Genomic DNA, 22,883 nt, shown 5'->3' with positions numbered 1-22,883 from the left:
CCCTACTACTGTGGTAAGGCCCGGGAATGGCATAGCCGGACGCGGTGTCCCTGGCTTTAGAAGTTATAGGTAGAGGCAAGATGAAAATAAGGAAAAGGTCCGGAACCGGTGAACCGACCTGCCATGCCGGACGTAGTAGGCGGGGAGGCTCATTAGAGTCGCAAGGATACTCCCCTTTGCTGATTAATACTTGAGTGTTGAACCGGTTCAGAGGAGCAGGAACTAAACGTGCATTCCTTTTTACGGTCTCAATTACATAATTTTAATGGCTCTCCGAAAAAATAAAAATGAATAAATTCAATTATTCATATTACAAAACGTTTGTCTTTATGACATTTCAATAATAAAAAATTGTTTATAATATTTGAAATTATGTGATTTCACAGAAGGTTTAACGTAACTACAAGTTGTATTAAGATAGGTGGCGCTGGGGTCGAGATAATTCGAAAAATTGTATTTATGGTTCGATTTGGTTATTGTTTGTCAAAACGACAAAATATTGGTCGACACACAATTAATCATATGTAACCATATAGCGCGGGCGAAGCTGCAACGGGGGATGCTAGTTAATAAATAAAAATATAATCTTTGTAAATTTTTAGTACTATTATTTATGGAAGTCTGTTTTAATTTTTTTTTTAATTATTTTTATTTATCATTATTATTCTCAAGCATGAGTTAATAAACACAAGGGGTTCTAGAGAGCAGGGTCCTGACTAGCTAAAAATCCTCTGACTACGACAGAAAACGTTAAGTAACCATATAACGCGGGCGATGACGTGACGGGGAAACTAGTTAGTAATATAAAATCTTGATGTTAAATTACATTTTGTAAGAATTTCATTTTTCTATGCAACACTTAAGATCACTTATATAAAAAAATCTGATGTGGACTTCCTTGTACGCTTATTAAGTTAGTTACATATACACATTTTTTGCTGCACTTCATTTAAAATTATTTCATTTGAAAATGAGATACGATCCTTCAACACTTTAATAAAGTTGACAGTTACACAATTGCTGAAATATTAGTTTTTATTAACATAAAATATTTATACAATTATTAATTCAACAATCTTACATGAAATATTAGAAGAGCGTAAATGTCCCTTTATTGCTCGTATTATTAGAGCAGTATTATTCGTATCTTCCTCAGTTACTGATTAACAAAAGTTTCAGATTTCTGGTGTGTCGTATAAACAAAAGTTAATAGTTAAACTATTCCGTTTATTGAACTCCTGCATACTGGTTACAAATGTTAATTTTCGACCCGACGGTGTAAAATATTCAGTTTTTATTATTGGATTGTGAACAACAAAAAATTAAGAAAAAAATAATCATACAGGAAAAAGAAAGATAACATGAAGAAATATATCTAAAAAAACGACAAGAAGATGAATATGAAGGGAAGAAAATGTTAAGAACAAAGAAAGAACAAAAATATTAAGAGAAAGTGATGAATATAAAGAGGAATGAAACATTAACCCAAGGAAAGAATAAAAAGATTAAGAAGGACGATGAATTTAGAGAGAAAATTTGAAAACTAGAGAACGTGTACACAAATTAAGATCAGTAGAATTATCAAACCAAAGAGCGATTAAATTATTGGCAACAAAAAACAAACGAAATGATGATCAACTCTGACTTACGGAGAATATTTTCCGACAATATCAGAGGAATAATGACCTAAAAGATAAGAATCTTTTACAATTTATTAAAGGTCGGGCGTGTATGCCTCAGTGTATATATTGTTCTTGTGAGGATCTATTTTTCAGTCGCTCTGTAGTTACCTTTAATGTAGATAAAATTAAACAGAAATTAAAGTAGAAAATCCAAAAATAATATGATTCTAAATTGTCATTTTCAATTAATATTAAATTATCAGATTTTTCACCAATATTACACATGAATATATGTAATTCCTATTAAATTACATTTACACATTTTTAAAAGTATATAGAATTTTTTTTCATTAATAATTTTTATTTTTATTTTTTATTATCATTGAATTATTATTTATTGTAAATGTTTTTACAATCACGGGTTACTATTAAATTAAAAACTATTAGAAAAATTAAAAAAACAAAAGGAGATGAAATCTGATTCGAATCGATGCCTCCTGTTTAAGATCCAAATATTTTCTTAATTAAAATTTTAATTTTGATTGCAATCAAAAAGGGAGGTGCACAACAGTGCTGAATCTTAAATTTTAACATTTGAACGGCTAATCGTTTTTGAGTTATGCGAGATACGTACGTACATACATACATACTTACGTACAGATATCACGTCAAAATGGATTCAGATATGGTCAAAATGAATATTTCCTTTGAAATTTGAAAACCAAAAATACTTCCTTTACTTCGTACAAGGAGATAAAAATGTTTTCGTTCATTAGCAAAAACATGTGATTTTGAAAGGTGTGTTTCTATACGTTTTATTTCTATCGATGGTTTGATGAATAAGTGATTTTTACCTCTATCAATTCTTACAGGTAAATTATCTTAAAAACATTATGAGTTATCTTAAGTAAGTTTAAATTACATTTTCGTTTTATATGGAATATATGTTTTTGATTTTGTAATTTTTGCTGGCGTTAATTGTTTTCCCGTTTGTATTAATATGTCTTAATAAGCTAGCTTTAGAATTCAAAATTTATCAGCTCGTTACCCTTTTTCCACCAGTGTACGTGAAATTAAAGTTCTTTGCAACTAATTTTCGTACATTATTTTGAATGTTCTAATTTTATAAAATATGTGAATGAACAGCCAGTTTCAGCAATAGAAGCTGCAATAAAATAATTAAAAGTTATTAGTATGAGTAAAATAAGTGTTTAGAGAATAATAAAATAAATTGATTATCTATGGAATTTTTTTCCTATAAGACTCCTAAGAAAATCATGTTGAAAATTAGATGAATATTAACTTATTAAAGACGTATTTCATCGCATAATAAATTATTTTTTGTGTTGAAAAAAAGAGATCTACTGTAAGGTAAAAAGCAGTTGATGAATTGGATTGTAATGGCAGCGAGCCTTCTTCATATCATAGATTGATTTTAAAACTTTGAAGTGAAAACGTATTCTACACAATAGATGTCAATTAATTAAAAGATGGTATTACAGCATCTAGAATTTAATATTTACAAATATTAACGCAGTACAGAGCAGAAGGACTAAACATTGTTTAATTACATGAAATCTATCAGGTTCAACGTTAAAAAATTCAAAGAATTATTATCATGGTTGAAGCGAACATAAAATCTGTTTCTGACAGCCTTCTAATTTTTAAACTGTGGGTCTACATTAATATTGATATATCTGCGTCTAAATTGATATGAATTTAATTAATTACAATTGGTCTGAAAGTGTTTTAATTGAGGAATTACGCTTAACCCTACAACCGTGCTTGATGACCCGCTATTTCATAATCCACTACGAAATTCAAATTATACGAAAACGTGTCATATGGTTGACATAACAGAAATTAACATCTACTACAAACCATTTTGAAATCCGAAGTTATACGACATAAAAAAAAAAACAACGAACAGAAAAAAAACAATGATAAATAAAATCAGATATCATTCCAGGTAAGAAAAAAGTTTTATTTAAAATTATAGACTACTTATCAGAAAATTCCAATATGTATTTATATTATTTCCTAAAAGACAAATATTTGCGGATCATCGTTCAAAATCTGTTAGTGATTAAAAAAAAAAAAAACTGCCAATTTGAGCATTTCGATTATTATTAAACAATGATCATCAGTAGACATTACGGAGGAAAAAGAATATAAAAAGTATTTACGAATCACAGTTAAAATCGGTATATTTTTTACTTCCTTGTACGAAGTAAAGGATTTATTGTGATCGCGAAAAATTTCGGTTTTCAAATCCAGATTTCAATGGAAATATCCATTTTGACTAGTGTACGTACGTATGTATCTCGCATAACTCAAAAACGATTAGCCGTAGGATTTTGAAATTTTTAATTTGGGACTGTTGTTACATCTAGTTGTTCACCTTCCCTTTTGATTGCAATCGACTTGACCAAAAATGTCCAAAATCCAAATTTGTTGGATTTTGGACTTTTCTTAACTGCAGTAATCAGCCCTCATTGAGAGCTTTTCAAAGATAATCATAAGTGGTATTTATTTTCATTGGTTCCAAAGTTATATCCAAATAAAATTTTAATTAATGAAATATTTGAATCTTACAAGGGGAAGGCAAATCGGTTTGAATCCGACTTCATATACATATATTTGTTTTAACTTTTTTTTTTAATTTAATTATATTGATTTATTAATAATGATTAACCTTTGATTGTAAAAAAAATTACAATAAACAATAATTCAATAATAACAAAAAAAAAATATGAAAAAATCAGAACTTATTAGTGAAATAAATCTGTATGTATTTTCATATTAATTCAAAAAAATTTACAGAGGTTAAAAATTATTGACAAATCAATATATTTAAATTTTTTTAAAATCTGCATATGAATTCGGATCCGAACCGACGTGTACATGTTACGGATCCGATACATTCTCATTTATACCACGTAACCACTTGAGCGACGTGAAACAAAATTAAGATATAAACTAATATAAAATGCTGTTACGAACACCACAAACAAATCCGAACATTATGGTGTTCCAATCTTCATTATGATCCAATCTTTATTAAAGAATTGGAGGATCGAATCTCACTTTCAAATGAAGTAAGTTTAAATCAAGTGCAGCAAAAAATGCATATATGTAATTCAATAGGCGTAAAAGGAAGTCATGTGGTGTCCACATGAAAAGTACATAAAATTTTATTTCATTAATAACTTCTGATATTTTTTTTATTGATTTATTAATAATTCAATAATAATAATAATAAAAATAATTTAAAAAAAGAAGGATATGAAGTCTGATTCGAATCGATATGCCTTTCCCTTCTAAGATCCAAATATTTCATTAATTAAAATTTCATTTGACTATAACTCTGGAACCAGTGAAAGTAAGTACCACTTTGATATATCGTTGAAAAGCTCTCAATGAGTGCTTATTACTGCCGTTAAGTAAAGGTCCAAAATCCAAATTTGTTTTGAATTTTGGACACTTTTGGTTCAGTCGATTGCAATCAAAAGAAGAGGTACACAACTAGATGTTACAACAGTCCTAAATCCAAAATTTCAATATCCTACAACTAACAGTTTTTGAGTTATGCAAGATATACGTGCGTACATACATACACACATACGTTCGTGCAGACGTCATGCCGTCTGTACGTATGTACACTAGTCAAAATGGATATTTCCGTTGAAATCTGAAAACCGAAATGTTTCGCGATCACAATACTTTCTTTACTTCGTACAAGGAAGTAAAAATAATCATTGTTAAATCTAGTAATAAAAAATGAACCCACCGGGTTGGTCTAGTGGTGAACGCGTCTTCCCAAATCAGATGATTTGGAAGTCGAGAGTTCCAGCGTTCAAGTCCTAGTAAAGCCAGATATTTTTACACGGATTTGATTACTAGATCGTGGATACCGGTGTTCTTTGGTGGTTGGGTTTCAATTAACCACACATCTGAGGAATGGTCGAACTGTATAAGACTGCACTTCATTTACACTCATACATATCATCCTCATTCATCCTCTGAAGAATTATCTTAACGGTAGTTACCGGAGGCTAAACAGGAAAAGAGAGAGTAATAAAAAATGAATTTTATATTCATTATCATCGAAAGCTAGTTAATTTCTAGTCTGTCTACTATTCTTCCAACTCTCCATTTTTAAGCAATGTTGTTCCTTTCTCTCTTTTGACCAATTCTTATTACTACATTCTCTGTTTCCTTTTTGTATTTCTTCACAATATTTTATCTTTTTTTCTGACCATGTTTCTGTTCACTATGTTTGTATGTTTTGTACCTGCAATTCAGATATCTTCCTTGATTTGTTTGAAGCATCATACATTAGTTTTGTCACCATATTTGTAGAAAATTCCCATGGTTTTTTAGGGATCATTTTTGTTAAATATTTATAAAAATTTAGTACATATGGAGTCTCTGAATCTGTTCTGAGATACGAGTTTATTATTGTTCCGCATTTAACAGTCCTCATTCGTTTTCCTCGGTCTAAGTATTTTTCTTAGCATCCTTTGCCAGCTAATTTTTCTTTTTCTTATTTCTCCGTGATTTAATGTTATGTATTCTAAACTACCTATGAAAATTAGTTTATTTATTGATTATTTAAAAACCATTTAATATTAACAGACAAGATAATGACAAAAGATTTTTTTCAATTAATCATTTCTCAACTGACTTCATTGTTTTTCATTTAGATTTTGACTGATAATTAAAATCTTTCGCTTAATGAATAAATTTATTCTATTTCATCTAAATTAAAATTTGCAAATTTCCCTCCCTCGTGTAAATAGGGTAGAAATTTAAAAAATAATAATTATTTATTCGTCTAACATCTTTAAGCTTTTCGTAAATTTAAATAACAATACATTTCCATTTTACGTTTAGTCACTGATTTATTTCACAACATGAATTGTAAACCAAAGGATAGAATAAAACAAAAATTAAAAACTGATCCTGATAATAAAAAAAATTATATAAATAATTTGATAGACAAATGCAGTCTATTGAAGCAATATAGAAAAATATTCTTTAAAATATTTTGCTGTATAAATTCTTTCTACCCGTCACCGTCTTTATTAAATTCTATTTCGACTCCGTTGCATTTAATTCCTGAAATAAAATAAATGACTCGTTTATATATTTATTATCTGTAAAAAACTTTGTTCAGGTTAACAATATAATAAAACAAATTACAACTTAATTAAATTTAATTAATTAGTTAATTTGGTTAATTATTTTTTATATTAATTTGTACTAAATCCACTAATATTTATAAAAGAAGAGATAAATATTAACAATTAAAACACACTACTACCAATCTCTCAATTGCTCTTTAATATAGGACAATTGAACAGCGTGCCGGTAACGATTTTGTATACAGTATAATTTTTTTTTTAATTTAACATATATACGAGGCATATTCATAAAGTTAGACCGTCGACTTATATTTAAATATTAGCGGGTCTGAACACAGTTTCATGCATGCAGGGCTATTTACGAAGCCAGTGCAGTTGTTTTGATTTTGTAGTCGTTTGCCTGCCGGTAAATGCAGATCGCAATGTCGGCGACAATCGATTCTCTTGCCAGTCGTGAAGAGTGCGCACTGTTATTCGATTTTTGTGTGAAAAAGGATCTTCAGCTGTTGAAATTCATCGGGAGTTGTGCCTAGTGTATGAACCTACAGTAATGAGTTAAAGAAACGTTATACAATGGTGTCGAGACTTTAAAAATGGCCGCACAAATGTGTACGATAAAGAGCGGAGTTACAGGTCCAGTATTCAGACCGACAAAATCGTTGAACAAGTGAACCGAAAATTGCTATGTTATTGGCGATTAGTGCTCTAGCTGATGAATTTCCGCATGTTTGACGCACCTCTATCTACACGATTGTCTCAGAAAAGCTCGGATATCACAAACTTTGTGCAAGATGGGTACCGAAAATACTCACCGACCAACACAAAGAGAAAAGTATGTGCAATGGACGTACAATTTTTGGACCGCTATCGACAAGATGGAGAAGATCTATCTGTTTTCCCACATTGTTACGGGCGACGAGATGTGAATATCCTACACCAACACAAAATAGAAACTACAGTCGATGCAGTGGGGCCATTGAAGTTCCGAAAACCGAAAATTTTTAACCAAACTCCGTATTCGAGTCGAAAAATATTGGCTACCGTTTTTTGGGACGAAAAGGACGTAATTTTGGTTAATTTCATGGAACGTGGATCAACGATTTCAGCTGACGTGTACTGCGAAACGCTCACCAAATTGAGACGTGTGATCCAAAATCGACGACGCGGAAATTGTTGCCTGATGTAATCTTCCTTCACGATAACGCGCGTCCTCATACCGTTGCCTTAACCAAGAAGAAGATTCAAAATTTTCGTCGGGAGCTTTATGACCACCCTCCATATAGTCCTGACCTTGCACCTAACGACTACTTCTTCTTCTTGCATTTGAAAAAGTGGTTTGGTGGGCAACAGAAACATACATATACACCCTAAATATATTACCTTCCTGAGGCAGTCGTGGTAAAAAAAAAATATGCTTGTGAATATTAGTTAGATTTTTGATCCGATTTTTTCATAAAATTCAAGAACCGCTGTAAATGATTAATTTATTAACAATATTTTACTGAAATTTAAGGCACTTTTTTTGTTTATCTTCAGTTATTTAACTGGTTTGATGCAGTTCTCCAAGATTCCCTATATACTGTTAGTCGTTTCATTTCGGTATACCCCCTACATCCTACATCCCTAGCAATTTGTTTTACACATTCCAAACGTTGTCTACCTACACAATTTTTTCCTTCTACCTGTCCCTCCAATACTAAAGCGACTATTCCAGGATGTTTCTTAATATGTGGCCTATAAGTCTGTCGTTTATTTTTAGCTATATTTTTCCAAATGCTTCTTTCTTCATCTATTTGCCGCAACACCTCTTCATTTGTCACTTTATCCACCCATCTGATTTTTAACATTCTCCTATAGCACCACATTTCAAAAGCTTCTAATCTTTTCTTCTCAGATACTCCGATCGTCCAAGTTTCACTTCTATATAAAGCAACACTCCAAACATATACTTTCAAAAATCTTTTCCTGACATTTAAATTAATTTTTGATGTAAACAAATTATATTTCTGACTGAAGGCTCATTTCGCCTGTGCTATTCGTCATTTTATATCGCTCCTACTTCGTCCATCTTTAGTAATTCTACTACCCAAATAACGAAATTCTTATTTTGTACTTTATTTCTACTACATTTAATTACTTTCGTTTTGTTCTTGTTTACGAATATTTTCATGCGGTAGTTCTTGCGTAGGACTTCATCCATGCCGTTCACTGTTCCTTCTAAATCCTTTTCACTCAGCAAGAATTACTATATCATCAGCAAATCGTAGCATCTTTATCTTTTCACCTTGTTCTGTTACTCCGGATCTAAATTGTTCTTTATCATTAACTGCTAGTTCTATGTAAAGATTAAAGAGTAACGGGGATGGGGAATATCCTTGTCGGACTCCCTTTCTTATTACGGCTTCTTTCTTATGATCTTCAGTTATTACTGTTGCTGTTTGGTTCCTAAAAATGTTAGCAATCGTTCTCTATCTCTGTATTTGAATCCTAATTTTTTTTTCAATTCTGAATATTTTATTCCAGTCTACTTTATCGAATGCCTTTTCTAGATCTATAAATGCCAAGTATGTTGGTTTTTTTTTAATCTTCCTTCCACTATTAATCTGAGGCCTAAAATTGCTTCCCTTTTCCCTATACTTTTCCTGAAACCAAATTGGTCTTCTCCTAACACTTCTTCCACTCTCCTCTCAATTCTTCTGTATAGAATTCTAGTTAAGATTTTTGATGCATGACTAGTTAAACTAATTGTTCTGTATTCTTCACATTTATCTGCCCGTGCTTTCTTTGGTATCATGACCAACACTTTTTTTTTGAAGTCTGACGGAACTTCCCCTTTTTCGTAAATATTACACACCAGTTTGTATAATATATCAATCGCTTCCTCACCTGCACTGCGCTACAGGTATTCCGTCTATTCCAAGAGCCTTTTTGCCATTCAAATCTTTTAATGCTCTCTTAAATTCAGATCTCAGTATTGTTTCTCCCATTTTATCCTCTTCAACTTCCTCTTCTTCCTCTATAACACCATTTTCTAATTCATTTCCACCGTATGACTCTTTTCAATATATTCCACCCACCTATCGACTTTACCTTTCGTATTATAAATCGGTACCGTCTTTGTTTAACACTTATTGCATTTTAATTTATGTACCCAAAACATTTTCCTTATTTTCCTGTATGCTCCGTCTATTTTACCAATGTTCATTTCTCTAATAAGGCATAAATTTATCCAATTAACTTCATCATTGGATAAACATTAAAGCTTAGACAGGGAATGCAGCATCATATTTTAGTGTCATTTTTTATTAAAAATATTTTTCAATATTTTGAAAAAATATTAATAAAATTTACAAAATAAATTAATAATTTTATTTTAATATTTGTTTTTAAATACCAGATAATTAATAGAAACTTTCATTGTAATATGATTTTTATAGGTTGGCGGTTGATGTAAATTTTTGTAGGAATGTTATCTGTGTAGTTACTATTTATAAAATTAAAGATATTTTCCTTAATAATAATTGAGGACTTACAATAGTTTCAATTATCTTTTCGTTCCGTTCAAAATTAAAACAAAGAAGTATTCTGCTAAAATGATATTCTCAAATTGCACATGTTTTATTTTTTGTTTGGATTAAATGACATAACCTGTTTTATAATAGCATTACAAATGGTTTTATCTGTTAATTTAATTAAATATCTATAGTAAGTAAAAGATTTTAAATTGTAGCAATGTAAAATATTATTTAACTGTGATATATTTACATCAGTTGTTCCCTTTTGGTGATAGTATATTTCTGACACTTATTCTCTCAGAATAAATTTAAAAAAATATTAAACCCCTTTTGCAAAAATATTGTTACCCGCTCAGGGTACACCTAGATCTACTCGGGGTTGACGCTCAGCCCGTTGATGACCACGATGATGCTTCTTAAAGGCCATTTGGCAGTGAGGCATCAGGTTCATATTTCGATGTCAGGCCATCGTATTTAATATGTTCAAATTCTAAAGTACCTCGGGGTGTTTCTTGACGAGACAGTTCAAGAGACAAGTTCACCTTAATTACATCGCCGTCATGTCTTTTTTGGTATTCGACGAGTGGTCAATCCTGATTGGGGTCTTAATTTTAAGAGTATGAGTATCCTATATAAAGGTGTGTGCGAGGTAATTATGCTATATGCGGTGCCTGTCTTTAAACTAAAATTTAAAGGCTATCGGGATATATTATTAAGAGCTTAACGCATTATGTTATTAACGGTATCGGGAGGTTACCGTGCTATTTTAAGGGAGGCAAACTCATTCGGTAGTGAAACCGATAGATTTAATTGCGTTAGAAAAACAGCAGCGTTATGTTGCTAAGAAGTCAGGTGAACTGACTTCAAAATAAATTTGCGAGTTATTACGGCATGGCAGTGCTTTATGGCAGGCCAAATTGGATGAGACTGAGGATGGACGTTACACGCATGATGTCTTCCCAGACGTAGTTGGTTTGCGGGGCGCCTATTTAGTTTACCCTAACAAGTATGTGACGGAATTTCTTTCTGGTCATGGCACCTTCCGAGATACAGTCCAACGGTTTGGCCTGGGGGATTCAGGTGTGTCCAGATTGTGGAAAACTAGATGACTCGTACTTTGTAATTTACAAATGCGCAAAATACGAACTTATGCGCTCGGAGACTATTTGTCGGTTTGATATTATCGGGTCGACATTAGATCTCCGTGAGAATTGGAAAAACTGGGCCGAATGGGTAATCGTTGAAAATCTCATCTGATACCTGGCAAGAGAAAGGATTACCGAGGGAATTTAGGGTTCCGCCTGGTCTTTCCTGTGTTTTGGTTGTGTTACAAAGTTTGATGTTTTTGTAGTGTTTTATTTATTTTTATTTCTATTTCTTGTTTTGCGTTATGGTTGTGTTGAACTCAACTTCTAACCTATCGAGCAGGTAGTTGCGTTTTTAATTTCAGTTCCTTCTTGTCACTCAGTATTTTTAGACTCGATATAAATGTGTTTTGTTTTAAAGAGTTCATTTCCTAGTAGTACACCGATGGAAATATCACATGTGATATTTATCTGATTCAGGAAGAATAAGGCTGAGAGATGTCTTTTGCCAGGGTTCTGAAGATAACCTCCGGTAAAGCCCATAAGGGCTAGGTACGGAGGGAGTGGTGTGGCAACCGAAACTGCCCCATGGAGGGTTTCTTTCCCTACGGGGTCAGGTAAATTTTATTAAAAAAAAAACATTCAAGTTGTAATAATTAAACCAAATAAATTCTTTCTAAATTTCATACTGGATTGCTCCTCCTCTCACATTCCTGAGAATTCTTTTGTGATTTCTACGTTGTAAATGAGTTTTAATTAAATATCCAGGTAAAAAGAATTAAAGCAAATAAAATTGAGTAATAAATAGTATATAATATCACAAATAACACCGGGTAATCTTGTTAATAACCAAATTATTCATTTTTCAAATATATTAAAAACCTAAAATCGAATTTAAATATTCCCTATTCTGAACCAATTCTAAAAATAAAGTTGCAGAATTTCATACATTCTTATGACAAATTAACTGTTATTCATTTTGAGTTAGCAGAAAAAAAATATATATATATATATATTCCTGCCAGTAGAGTTACGAGTACCGCTATACAGACAATTTTTTTCACAACTTTATTAAAGATTATTTTCGAATTTTTTATCCAGATTATAGTGTTTTAGATAACAACTGTCTAATCGAATAACAGAATTTATTACTGGAAACAAGCGATAAAATAATAATGATTATTTTTTATTATTTTATAAGGGTATAAACAAAGATTCAATAGATTTTTGAAAACTTTATTGTCAAAAATAAATTTGCAAATTAATAAAGTAATTTACTTTTTATTAAGAATTAATATATAATTTTTTTAATGTTTTTAGAAGGTTTCTTTCTAGTTTGCTCTTCAGTTTAAACATGAACAAAAAATTCATGAATTATTAAAGGAAATATAAATTTATTTCTGTGAAATGTTCGAATATATTTTTTTAATAATTTCTAAAATTATTTGAAAAATTAACAAAAAAATTTATTCTAAAAGAGAATATTACATTATAATATTCAGATATTTAATTAAATTTAAAAATTCGTGGAAATTATTAAAACTTGAAGCAAATTTGAAACAGAAAATTGAACAAAAAAAAGGACTTCTGTTATGTCTTCCCCTGTACTTGTTACAGAAGAGTTTAATAAATTCTTTCCCAGAATTTCAAATAATAATAATAATAATCCATTTCAAACATTTGATGAATCGTATTTTTATTTCCTGTTAATAATTAGTAAGTTAAAACTTGTATTTTAAATTTAACGAATAAAAATTCAGTAGCTTTTGATGAAATTCATAGCTATATTTTTAAATAAAAAGTCATAAATATTATTGTCTCTCGTATAAATTTAATTTATTAATGGAGTTTTTCCCCAACAGCAATATTTATAAAATATCAACATAGTTTTAGGAGAAAAAAAACTGTCTAATAACTGGAACAGCGAACTTCCAGTTTTTGGATAATATTTTAAGCAGTGTAGATTAGAAAAAAAAAATTCATTTTCAATTTTTTTGCAATCTTAAAACGTTGCATTTAATTCTATATTTCTTATTGATAAAAAACTTTGTTATTCTGATATCAGAGGAACTGGTTGAAGTCATACGTTACCAACCGTGAAAAAATGGTTGAAATTTCGTTAAAAATACATGTGCAAATGAGATCTTCACTTCAAGATGAATATGGAATTCTGCAGACGTGTTTTTGTCCCCTTGCTTTTTTTATTGTTTATTAATAAATAACTGGCTTTAAAATCTTTATCTATTCATTCATCGTTATTCTCATCGCTTCTGACACAATTACATCTATATCCAAAGAAAATTATTATTTTTAAGATTCAATTATTTAGCGGTCATAAATATGAATCATGTCGAGCTCCGTGGGGTGGGGGGCAGGATTGAGACAAGCGAAAATATCATCAAAGAGAAAAATCATTCTTAAAGCAGATGGATAGACTAAGTCAAAAAAGTCGCCGGTTTCCTTTTCCAGCAGACTTTGAGGAGCGCTGAAACCCGTGTAGGATGACGATGCACGGTAAATTGGGGTCACGGAGCTCAACAATGAGTGAAATATGAAGAAAAATATATTTCTGATAAATTCAAATTTTAACTTACCAGTGCCTTTGTATTTATAAATATGCTAAAAAAGAAAAAATTATCTCTTCTTTAGAAATACGAGTAACAGTATCCATTTCTATCAATTATATACTTTTTGTTTTAATATTAAGATATCTTGAATGTAAACGAGTACCCAAATGCAGCCATAAACGTTTTGGTCTTTATTTACAAACTGTACTTAAGAAATATTGAAATACTGTAATAATAAATTTCAGAAAAAAATTGTCAGATACAAAAAAATAAATCTTTTATTCTGATTCGTAATAATAAAATGCTGACAACGCAGTTGTAGGACTTTCCCGTCACACGGCTAAAGCAGTGTTCCGGGAAAATCCTACAACTTGGGTTGTTTCTGATGCACGGCTTACACACACAACTTAATTAAAAATTTTTTCATTTAATTTAAATATAATATTTTTTCGTTTATTTAATTTAATGATTCTAATTAAAGCGCGCGTGCATACCGTATTTAATTCACGCGGATGTGGCGGTACTAACGACGTCGATCGGCACTAACTAAACTAATGTGATTTTACAACTTACATAGAACAGATTTCGCTTATACGGTCAACAGAGACTGGTTTAGCCGCAAGGCGTAACGCACGAGGTACCGAGTCAACCGGACGATCGAGTTCGAGACCCAGCCAGACCGATTTACTTTTTTACACTTTAAATATTATTCATTTATTTAATTCTACCGCTCTCCTATAATGTCACAATATACACATAACATGGTGGGAGTTGCGATTTTGCCAAAATTTTTTTTTGCAAGTATTGTTTTTTTTTTAATTTTTAACAAATGTGCCTAAGAAAAAATATGGTCTTAGGCAAAATCTCGAGATATTGAGGGTGAACTTGTTCTACAGCCCCTTAACACTTTTAAGTTGAAAATTTAATGGTATCAATGCCCCCATATGTAGTAGTAATGTGACCAAGTTTAGTTAAAATCGGCCCAGTAGTTCTGGAGACATAATGTGATTTAGAAAAGAATATTAATATCCTGAAAATTTCCGTCTGGTTTTTTTGGGTTCCTTTGGTGTCAAAACGGTGAAAACCCCATATGCCCTAATTAGAACGATTACAGTACTTTCCCTTCTACAGTTATAGCACTGTCTAGACGGGAAAGTAATAAAATATGTAGATCATTTCAGGAACGGGTAAATATCCATGAATAAAAAAAAGGAACTGCTCCAGTATTTGCCTTAATGGATAAAGGGAAACCACGATAAAACCTTAATCGGAGTAGTGTCAAACGATACAAAATTAATTATAACATAGATATTGATTTGATTAAACTCCATATTAATTATTTCTAATATAATAAACACTTGAAATATTATAAACACTACGAAAATAGTAATTATAAAAAATAATTCTAATTTCAAAAGACGTTAATAAAGATTATTTGAGCACATATAATGTTCATGTTGAGCTTGACAAAAAATTCTGTTTTTTTGTTTTTTTTTTAATTATTAACATTAATTAAAAGTACATTAAGTTGTGTTGTTTCTGTAAAAGAAAATCTTTTAACTATATTTTAAATAAGTTGCTGAGAAAATTTCTTTTAAATGGTTAGATAATTTATTAAAAATTCCAACAAAAATATAATTTATTCGTAAATCGAATTATTGAACTGATATACACAATAAGAATAACAGTTTTCAATTGTCTGGTTTAATAAAAGTGGATATTTTTATTTCTGAATAATAAGTGAGATTCCTTTTTTTAAAAATATTGCACGTCATAATTAAAAACATGAATTTCAACTGCCCAAAGAAGATGTAAATTTAGAGACTTTGCTGAACTTGTCCCTTTAGTTTAGAGTACCCAGAAAGTTGGAAAACTTATCCTTTTTACTTCCTTGTACAAAGTAAAGGAAGTATTGTGATCGCGAAAACTTTCGGTTTTCAGATTTCAACAGAAATATTCATTTTCACCATCCCTGAATCCATTTTGACTAGTTTCGGCGTTATGTATGTACGTACGTACATAACTCAAAAACGATATATATATATATGTATATGAAATATTTATTTATTATTAATTATTAGCCTCTGATTGTAAAAAAATTTTAACCATAAATAATAATTTAGTAATAATACAAAAAAAAATCGTAAGTTATTAGTAAAATAAAATTTCATGTATTTTTCACTTTAGTTAAAAAGTTTTTACAATCAGAGGTTAATAATTAATAATAAAAAAATATATATGTATATGAAGTTGGATTCGAACCGATGTGTTCATGGTTATGGATCGACACGTTTTCACTTGCACCACATATCTACTTGAGCGACGTGAAACAAAATTAATATATAAAATTCTCAGGAAATTTTTTTATATTTATGCATTTGTTTCAGTCTACTTGATGATAAATATTGCTATAAAATCTTGTAACCTTCTCCTGTTTCGTTTTTGTTTTCATTTTGTTGATGGATATATGATATTAATTTTAAAAAATCCCTTTCGACATGCCGGAAGGCGGAGGTAGATTTCACCGGTGCTAAGTAGGGGATGAAAAAATATTTCCACCTTAAAGTTAAGAAAAACTTCAAATTTATTCAATATGACAATGGTTGCATGTTTAGCAAATGACAAGCCCATCTTACAATTCCAGCAACATTTTGGTCATCCCTTGCCATAAGGGTTGGTCATATCAAACGTTGTTTCAGACAAAAGTTTTAGGTAATGTTTAGAGGACTAACGACTACTTTAAACAGATTTTATACTGCTCCTATTAAGGGAGGTATGATTTTTTTTGTCTTCGAAACCCCACTTTTTTCCACTACTTGGGCCAATGGTTGATGATATAAAAAAACTTTACTTATATAAGATTTAGGTCTTATCCAAAGAATAGTAGGAACTTTAAACGAATTCTATATTTTACTTAATAAGAAAGTTATAGGGATATTTTGTTTTTCTGAAAAAGCCCCCCCCCCCATTTTCACCCCAATGGTCCGATTTTGCTGATTAACTTACTCGACTGAGATTTTGGGTCGTTATACTTTATGTATCAATTTGAATGTGATTGGCTTAAAATTACGGCTGTTATCATGTCCACAATTGAAATACATATATATATATATAGATAGATAGATAGATAAACTTTTGGAGTCTCAGGGATGTGAAACGCGAAGATATGTCGAAATTTTCCTTAAGTCGAATAATGGTACCGTTACGAAACATAGTATTAGATAGATATAAGACTTACATTTATTTAAAGAGTAATAAAGGGACTTTTACTCTATTCTAATATTTCAGATAATATTGTTGAATTAATAATTGTATAAATATTTGATGTTAATAAAAACTAATATTTTAGCAATAGTGTAACTCTCCGTCATATTAAAGAATTCGAGGATCGTATCTCACTTTCAAATGAAATAAGTTTAAATGAAGTGCAGCAAAGAATGTGTATATGAAATTTAATAGGTGTACAAGGAAGTCTTGTGATGTCCGCATCAGATTTTTTTTAAATAAATAGAAATTTATAAAAAAAATTGTAATTTTTATTGCTTTACCATTGTTAGATATAACTCTTTCGCTATGCTAAGGACAAATACATATTTGATAGTTAATTGGTACACTATTGATCTGTAATTCATATGAGAGTACATAAAGAAAAGGTTTGAGGACCATTGTTTTAATCTTTTTACTTAAAAATGACTATCTTCCATTTATTTTTTTCTAATAGTGAAGGATGAAATGTAATAGAGTATTGATGAAATAATATTTAATCAGAAATACTTTGGGTTTTTTCCTTTGACGATTCATTATATCAGTAAGTATTTGTTCCTTATTTATAGTTTTTATTATGAAAAATAAAGAAAATAAGGAGAATAAAGGTATTAAGGTGATCACCATTATCACACCCAAGTCCTGGTTTGATATCTAGTTTTTGTAGTTCATTATTTTTAATATTTCAATAGAAATATATTTAAAACAATTTTTATTACATTTAACTAAAAAATAAATTTTATTATATATTTTGTTTATGTATTAAGAAAATTAATTATTTGTATTATTTTTCTATGTTTCAGGTTCAGCCAGTACGGAACATTTCATATCAAGATTTCAAGACTAAAGATTCAGATGAAAAAAAAGTTGATGAACTTTTTTCTTCAAGAAGAAAATCTATTAATAATAAAACGTGTTTTTTTAAATAATTAACTTTTTCAGGTTTTATTTAATTTTTATTGTTTTTTCAATTTCCTTTTTAACAGGAAGTGATTGCCGATTGGTTTAATTAAAATTGTATTCTTTTTTTCTATTTAAAAACCTTTTTTGATTTTATTTCATTTGTTATTTGTAAAATTGTTATTGTGTTTATATGTCACTATATTAAAATCAAGCTGTTTTATTTGATCTGAAGAAGATATTGTTGCAAAAATTATTTTAATATTAGAATTTTTTTTATATAAATAAATTCAAATAGTTCTATATATATATATATATATAGGGGGGGGGGGGAGAGCGAGAAATAGATATATACCATTAGTTACCAATGTTAATTATATATGTAATTAACATGTACACTCATTGTAAAATTAAATTCTTATATAGGATTTGTGAAATAGTTCCTTATTTCTTAGAAAGACATTTTTTAATTTTAAACTTCAAAAGCAAAAAAAACTCAACACACATACAATTGTAATAAAATTGAACTAAGATGTCAGTAATCGTTGTTAACTACCACATCTCAGATCTTAATGATGTCATGAGTATTACATATATATATATATATATATATATAAAACACATATATAATTCTTGTTCAAACCCATTTATTGAATACTTCTTTTAATAGATTTCAACAAGTATAGATTTCTTATTTCTCATTAGATTTTTAATAGTTTATATGTAAGCAGCAGTGTCTCTCTTAAAATTAATAAGAATTACTTGATGATATTTTTTATTTTAAATCGGTTCTGTCATATTTTATACTTAACAGGCGTAAAAAGATCAAATAATGGGAAAACCTAACTTAAAAACACGTCAAGTAATTATATGCATACAGAGTTACAAAAAAGGATTCATATAAGTGTGATTATATACAGATTGTTCCTGCAAGTTTTTACCTAACTTACAGGCTTATTTCTCTGCTAAAATATTGTAAAAAGGTAATTTTAAACATGGATCTACTAATACTTGGTTTTTGATGTTTGTCTAAAATGTTAAAAAATTTTATCCTGTCGGCTCCAGTAGTAATAAGACCAACTGAAATTCTAGGAGTACAAATTGCAGGGCAAAATTGTTATTTTGATATGTTTTTTAATCTCAAAAAAAATATCTCCAGGCATTATAACATTGTTACCACAAAAATTATTATAAATCTATAAAGAAAGCTGTCAGAAACATACTTTTTTGATTTGATGTAAATTTATTTATTAATTACTAATTTATTGTTTTTATTTACATGGCTAGCATTTTAATTCCATTATTAAAATAATTTTATAAATTATCGGACATAATATTAATGATCTGTTTACATGTTATTAAGTTGTACTATCATATTCTGATGTTATTATTTAAAAACTGAATATTTTAACCTTTATTTGACATATGAACCGAGTTGAATTTTTTTTTTGAGGAATACCTTCACATAATAATTAACAAATTATTTTTTTTTTCTTTACACTAAACAAATTTAAACAAAAATAAATTCAAAAAATGAAAACTTTTTTGTTTAAAAAAATATTTGAACTCTTTTTCGACTGAAAATTGAATTAATTCACTACAGAGGCTTACAAGTGGAAATTGAAATTTGTAGCTTATAAAAAATTCCATGCCTGTCCAGGATTCAAATCCAGGACCTGTGGATGAAAGGTTGAGATACTACCATTACGCCACGGAGATCGGCAAACTTTATTTATTTATTTTTTTTACAATTTTTAGTTAAAATTTCAAAATATGCATCATATTTAATGAACATTAATAACACTTTCATATAAATTAACTTTTCTAGCTGTATTTTTTATATTATGTTAGTTAATTATAAATAAACGTATTAGACAAAATAATAAAAACAAGAAGATAGATGTTGCACGATTTAGCAATTTAGAGTTTCTGTAGTTATATAATACATAAAACTACAAGCTGCTGCTAGTTACTGGAACTACATTACTGAAATAATCATCGCAACTACTTCAGTAGTACTCTTTTTATCATTAGTTATTGTAATAATATTACGTTCGTCATTCAACATGGCCTGTTCAATCTGAGATTTGGTAATTATTTTTTTATATTCATAACTACATTTAGATTAACATTTTTAAACCATATATATATATATATATATTTTATTTTTTTATTTATTTATGAATATAAGTAAAATAGGTGTTTTACAATGGATATATTTTGTGTATACATTATTTTCTTTTTAATTTTATTTTCATATTTTGTTTATTATTACTAATTTTTCTACCATTATCAGTGGTCCTTCTTCTCATGTCTGAGAGCTGGTGACATGATTCATATCCTGCTGACAATTTCCCGCCATAGCTCACATTTCTCTGTCATTCAATGTGCCTAGTTTTTTCCAGTTGCCTCTTCAATTTGGTCCAGCCATTTTTTGTCAGTCTTCTGTAAGACCTGCTGCCCTCGATTTTTCCCTATACAACTAGCTTCTCAAGATTTTCACCAGGCCTACAGACTATTGACCGAAAAAGTGAAGGATTTGCTAGAAGCATATTGCAGACTCTGTATAAAATCATTATACTCGAAATGATGGTTCTCTTTTCCATTCAGCGACGTGGAGCATTCTTCTGTAGGGCCACATTTCAAATGCATCTATTCTTCTCCTGTCTTTCACCTTGATGGTCCAGATCTTAATGTTTTACATGACGAGTGGGAAGACTAATTTTTCTTTACTTACAGATAATTGTTTAATAATCGAAATACACATTTGTTTATAGATTTCCTCTTTTTTTTTGGAAACTGTTTTTGAATTTTCCTTTTTATCATTATTTTATCAGTATACTCTAAGTAATTCCAATCGCTGCAGTTATTACTACGTAATAAATTTTAACACCATATACTGAAACTGCTGTTAATATTTAACATAAGTGATTTAAGGAATATGTTCATTAGAAGGTGACTTAATTATTGGAATTTTATCCTTATTTCACATCCTTCAGTGTTCCAGATGCAATGCATTAAGATATTCCAAATATTGAGAACTATCAGGTTGTAAGAAGATACAGTATTTTGTTTTACCCAGGTGGCTTGTAGTTTTAATTCACTCATGTATGTAAATTTTAAAATCTCAATTATAATCAGATTATTTTTATTTTAGTTTTATTAAAGTTAGTGGAATGTATTAATCATATTAACTTCATTTTTGAAAGCCATATTTTGAGCAAACATGCGAATCATAAATTTTTAAAATTATACGTAATATTTTTATAAATATGCAGATAGAGTATGTACACATTATTTTAGAATTTTATTTATTAAATTATAAAAAATTGTAAATTATTTAATGAAATATGATAGAAATACGTATGCTTCAAATTAAAAATTAAAAGTTTTTTAATCATCACAAAATAAAATTAATAATAACTGTTTTTAATATCAAAACTCTTATTCAATGCATGTAACATTGAAGTACTTATAAAAATTATTGTAAACTCAAGATTAAGACATGTAAAACCTATTGTTTTATAATCTAGCCATGAAAAAAATTACAAATTACTAAAGAAAGTATTACTGAGAAGCAATTGATTTACTGAAGTACCTAATTGCAGTACCTAATTCATTAAATTATATTAATACATATTTAAAAGTAATTTAATTACTTTTGACCAAAGGAAAATTTTGAAATGGTATTATACTTTCGATAGGATTAGATTTTGTAAATTATTTATTAATGAATAGTTTTTTAATAAGTTAGAATAAATTTTATTTTAAAATAAAAGTTAATAAAAACTTTACCAGAGTGTAATCACATACGTATAATGATTTTATTTTTACAAAATTGTCTGTTTAAATTAGAGGTTGCCAAAAAAGGTGTTGGAAAGATGGTGTAGAAGAAAAGTTTCTATCATCAAATCACCACTGCTGACAGCTTAACATATGATCTCTTTGACTTGTGATGCAACCTACTCCTGACAACACCCATTATTTTAAGTTTGTCTCTCAACAGCTACATATCAGATACTTCATTCATTTTGTTTTACTCCATTTTTAATATAGATCTTAAAGGAAAACATATCAAAAAAGTTGTCTGTTAGTGCTATTATATAACAGTGGTTACAGGTGAGTAGTCAGATGTTACATTTAGAAATACATTAGCCATATTAAAAACAAACATTCCATCTCGGGTATGCTAGAGGAAGTGAGGATAGTAATGATGTCCGTTTGGTTTGTTTGGATGTCGGGTAGAAAAGCTATTTAAAATTATTTCCATGTCGATGATCTCATTACTGGTTCAAATAACCTAAATGAAGTTATTCAACTAAAGGATGACAATAATTGCAGTATTTCTATGTCGAAATCAAATAGTAAAAGATATAAGTTAAAATGTTAAACTAAATATAAATATATTAATTATAATACACTTTAAACATTAATATTTTACATGTACACCATTTTAAACTTAACAGTGTGAGATAATTTACTAATGATATAATATTTAAACAAGTGAAAATGTATCTAAATTAAATATAAATAAAATATATATTGATCAGACTAACAAGGACTTTATTTAAAGATATAAATGATCCAGCGGGATAAGTTCTGAATAATGAAAGGTGCACTTAGGCACATTTATTACTCTGGAATCAGAAGGAATCTACAGGGTATCAGAAGATGCAATTAACTTTTAGTATATAAGGTCAATATCAAAATTAAGCCATACTAGTTACATTTTGATATAAAATTTTTTCTAAGTTGCACCAGATATCCTGTAAACTTTTAAAAT

General features: G+C 29.2%; 1 protein-coding gene across 1 annotated transcript in view; it reads left to right on the top strand.

The window, feature by feature from the left end:
• Mid1 (calcium-permeable channel component Mid1) overlaps nt 1-18,309 on the top strand; it is a 308,399-nt gene extending 290,090 nt beyond the window's left edge. Inside the window, exon 4 of the mRNA XM_075380284.1 lies at nt 18,004-18,309. Within this exon, the coding sequence (XP_075236399.1) occupies nt 18,004-18,129 (126 nt within the window). The 3' untranslated portion in view covers nt 18,130-18,309. The remainder of the gene's footprint in view (nt 1-18,003) is intronic.
• Nucleotides 18,310-22,883: the final 4,574 nt, after the last annotated feature.

This window comes from Lycorma delicatula, chromosome 12, assembly GCF_047948215.1.
Source record: "Lycorma delicatula isolate Av1 chromosome 12, ASM4794821v1, whole genome shotgun sequence".
Taxonomy (NCBI): domain Eukaryota; kingdom Metazoa; phylum Arthropoda; class Insecta; order Hemiptera; family Fulgoridae; genus Lycorma; species Lycorma delicatula.
The sequence above is the reverse complement of the archived record's forward strand: the minus strand, read 5'-3'. Positions and strand labels throughout refer to the sequence as shown.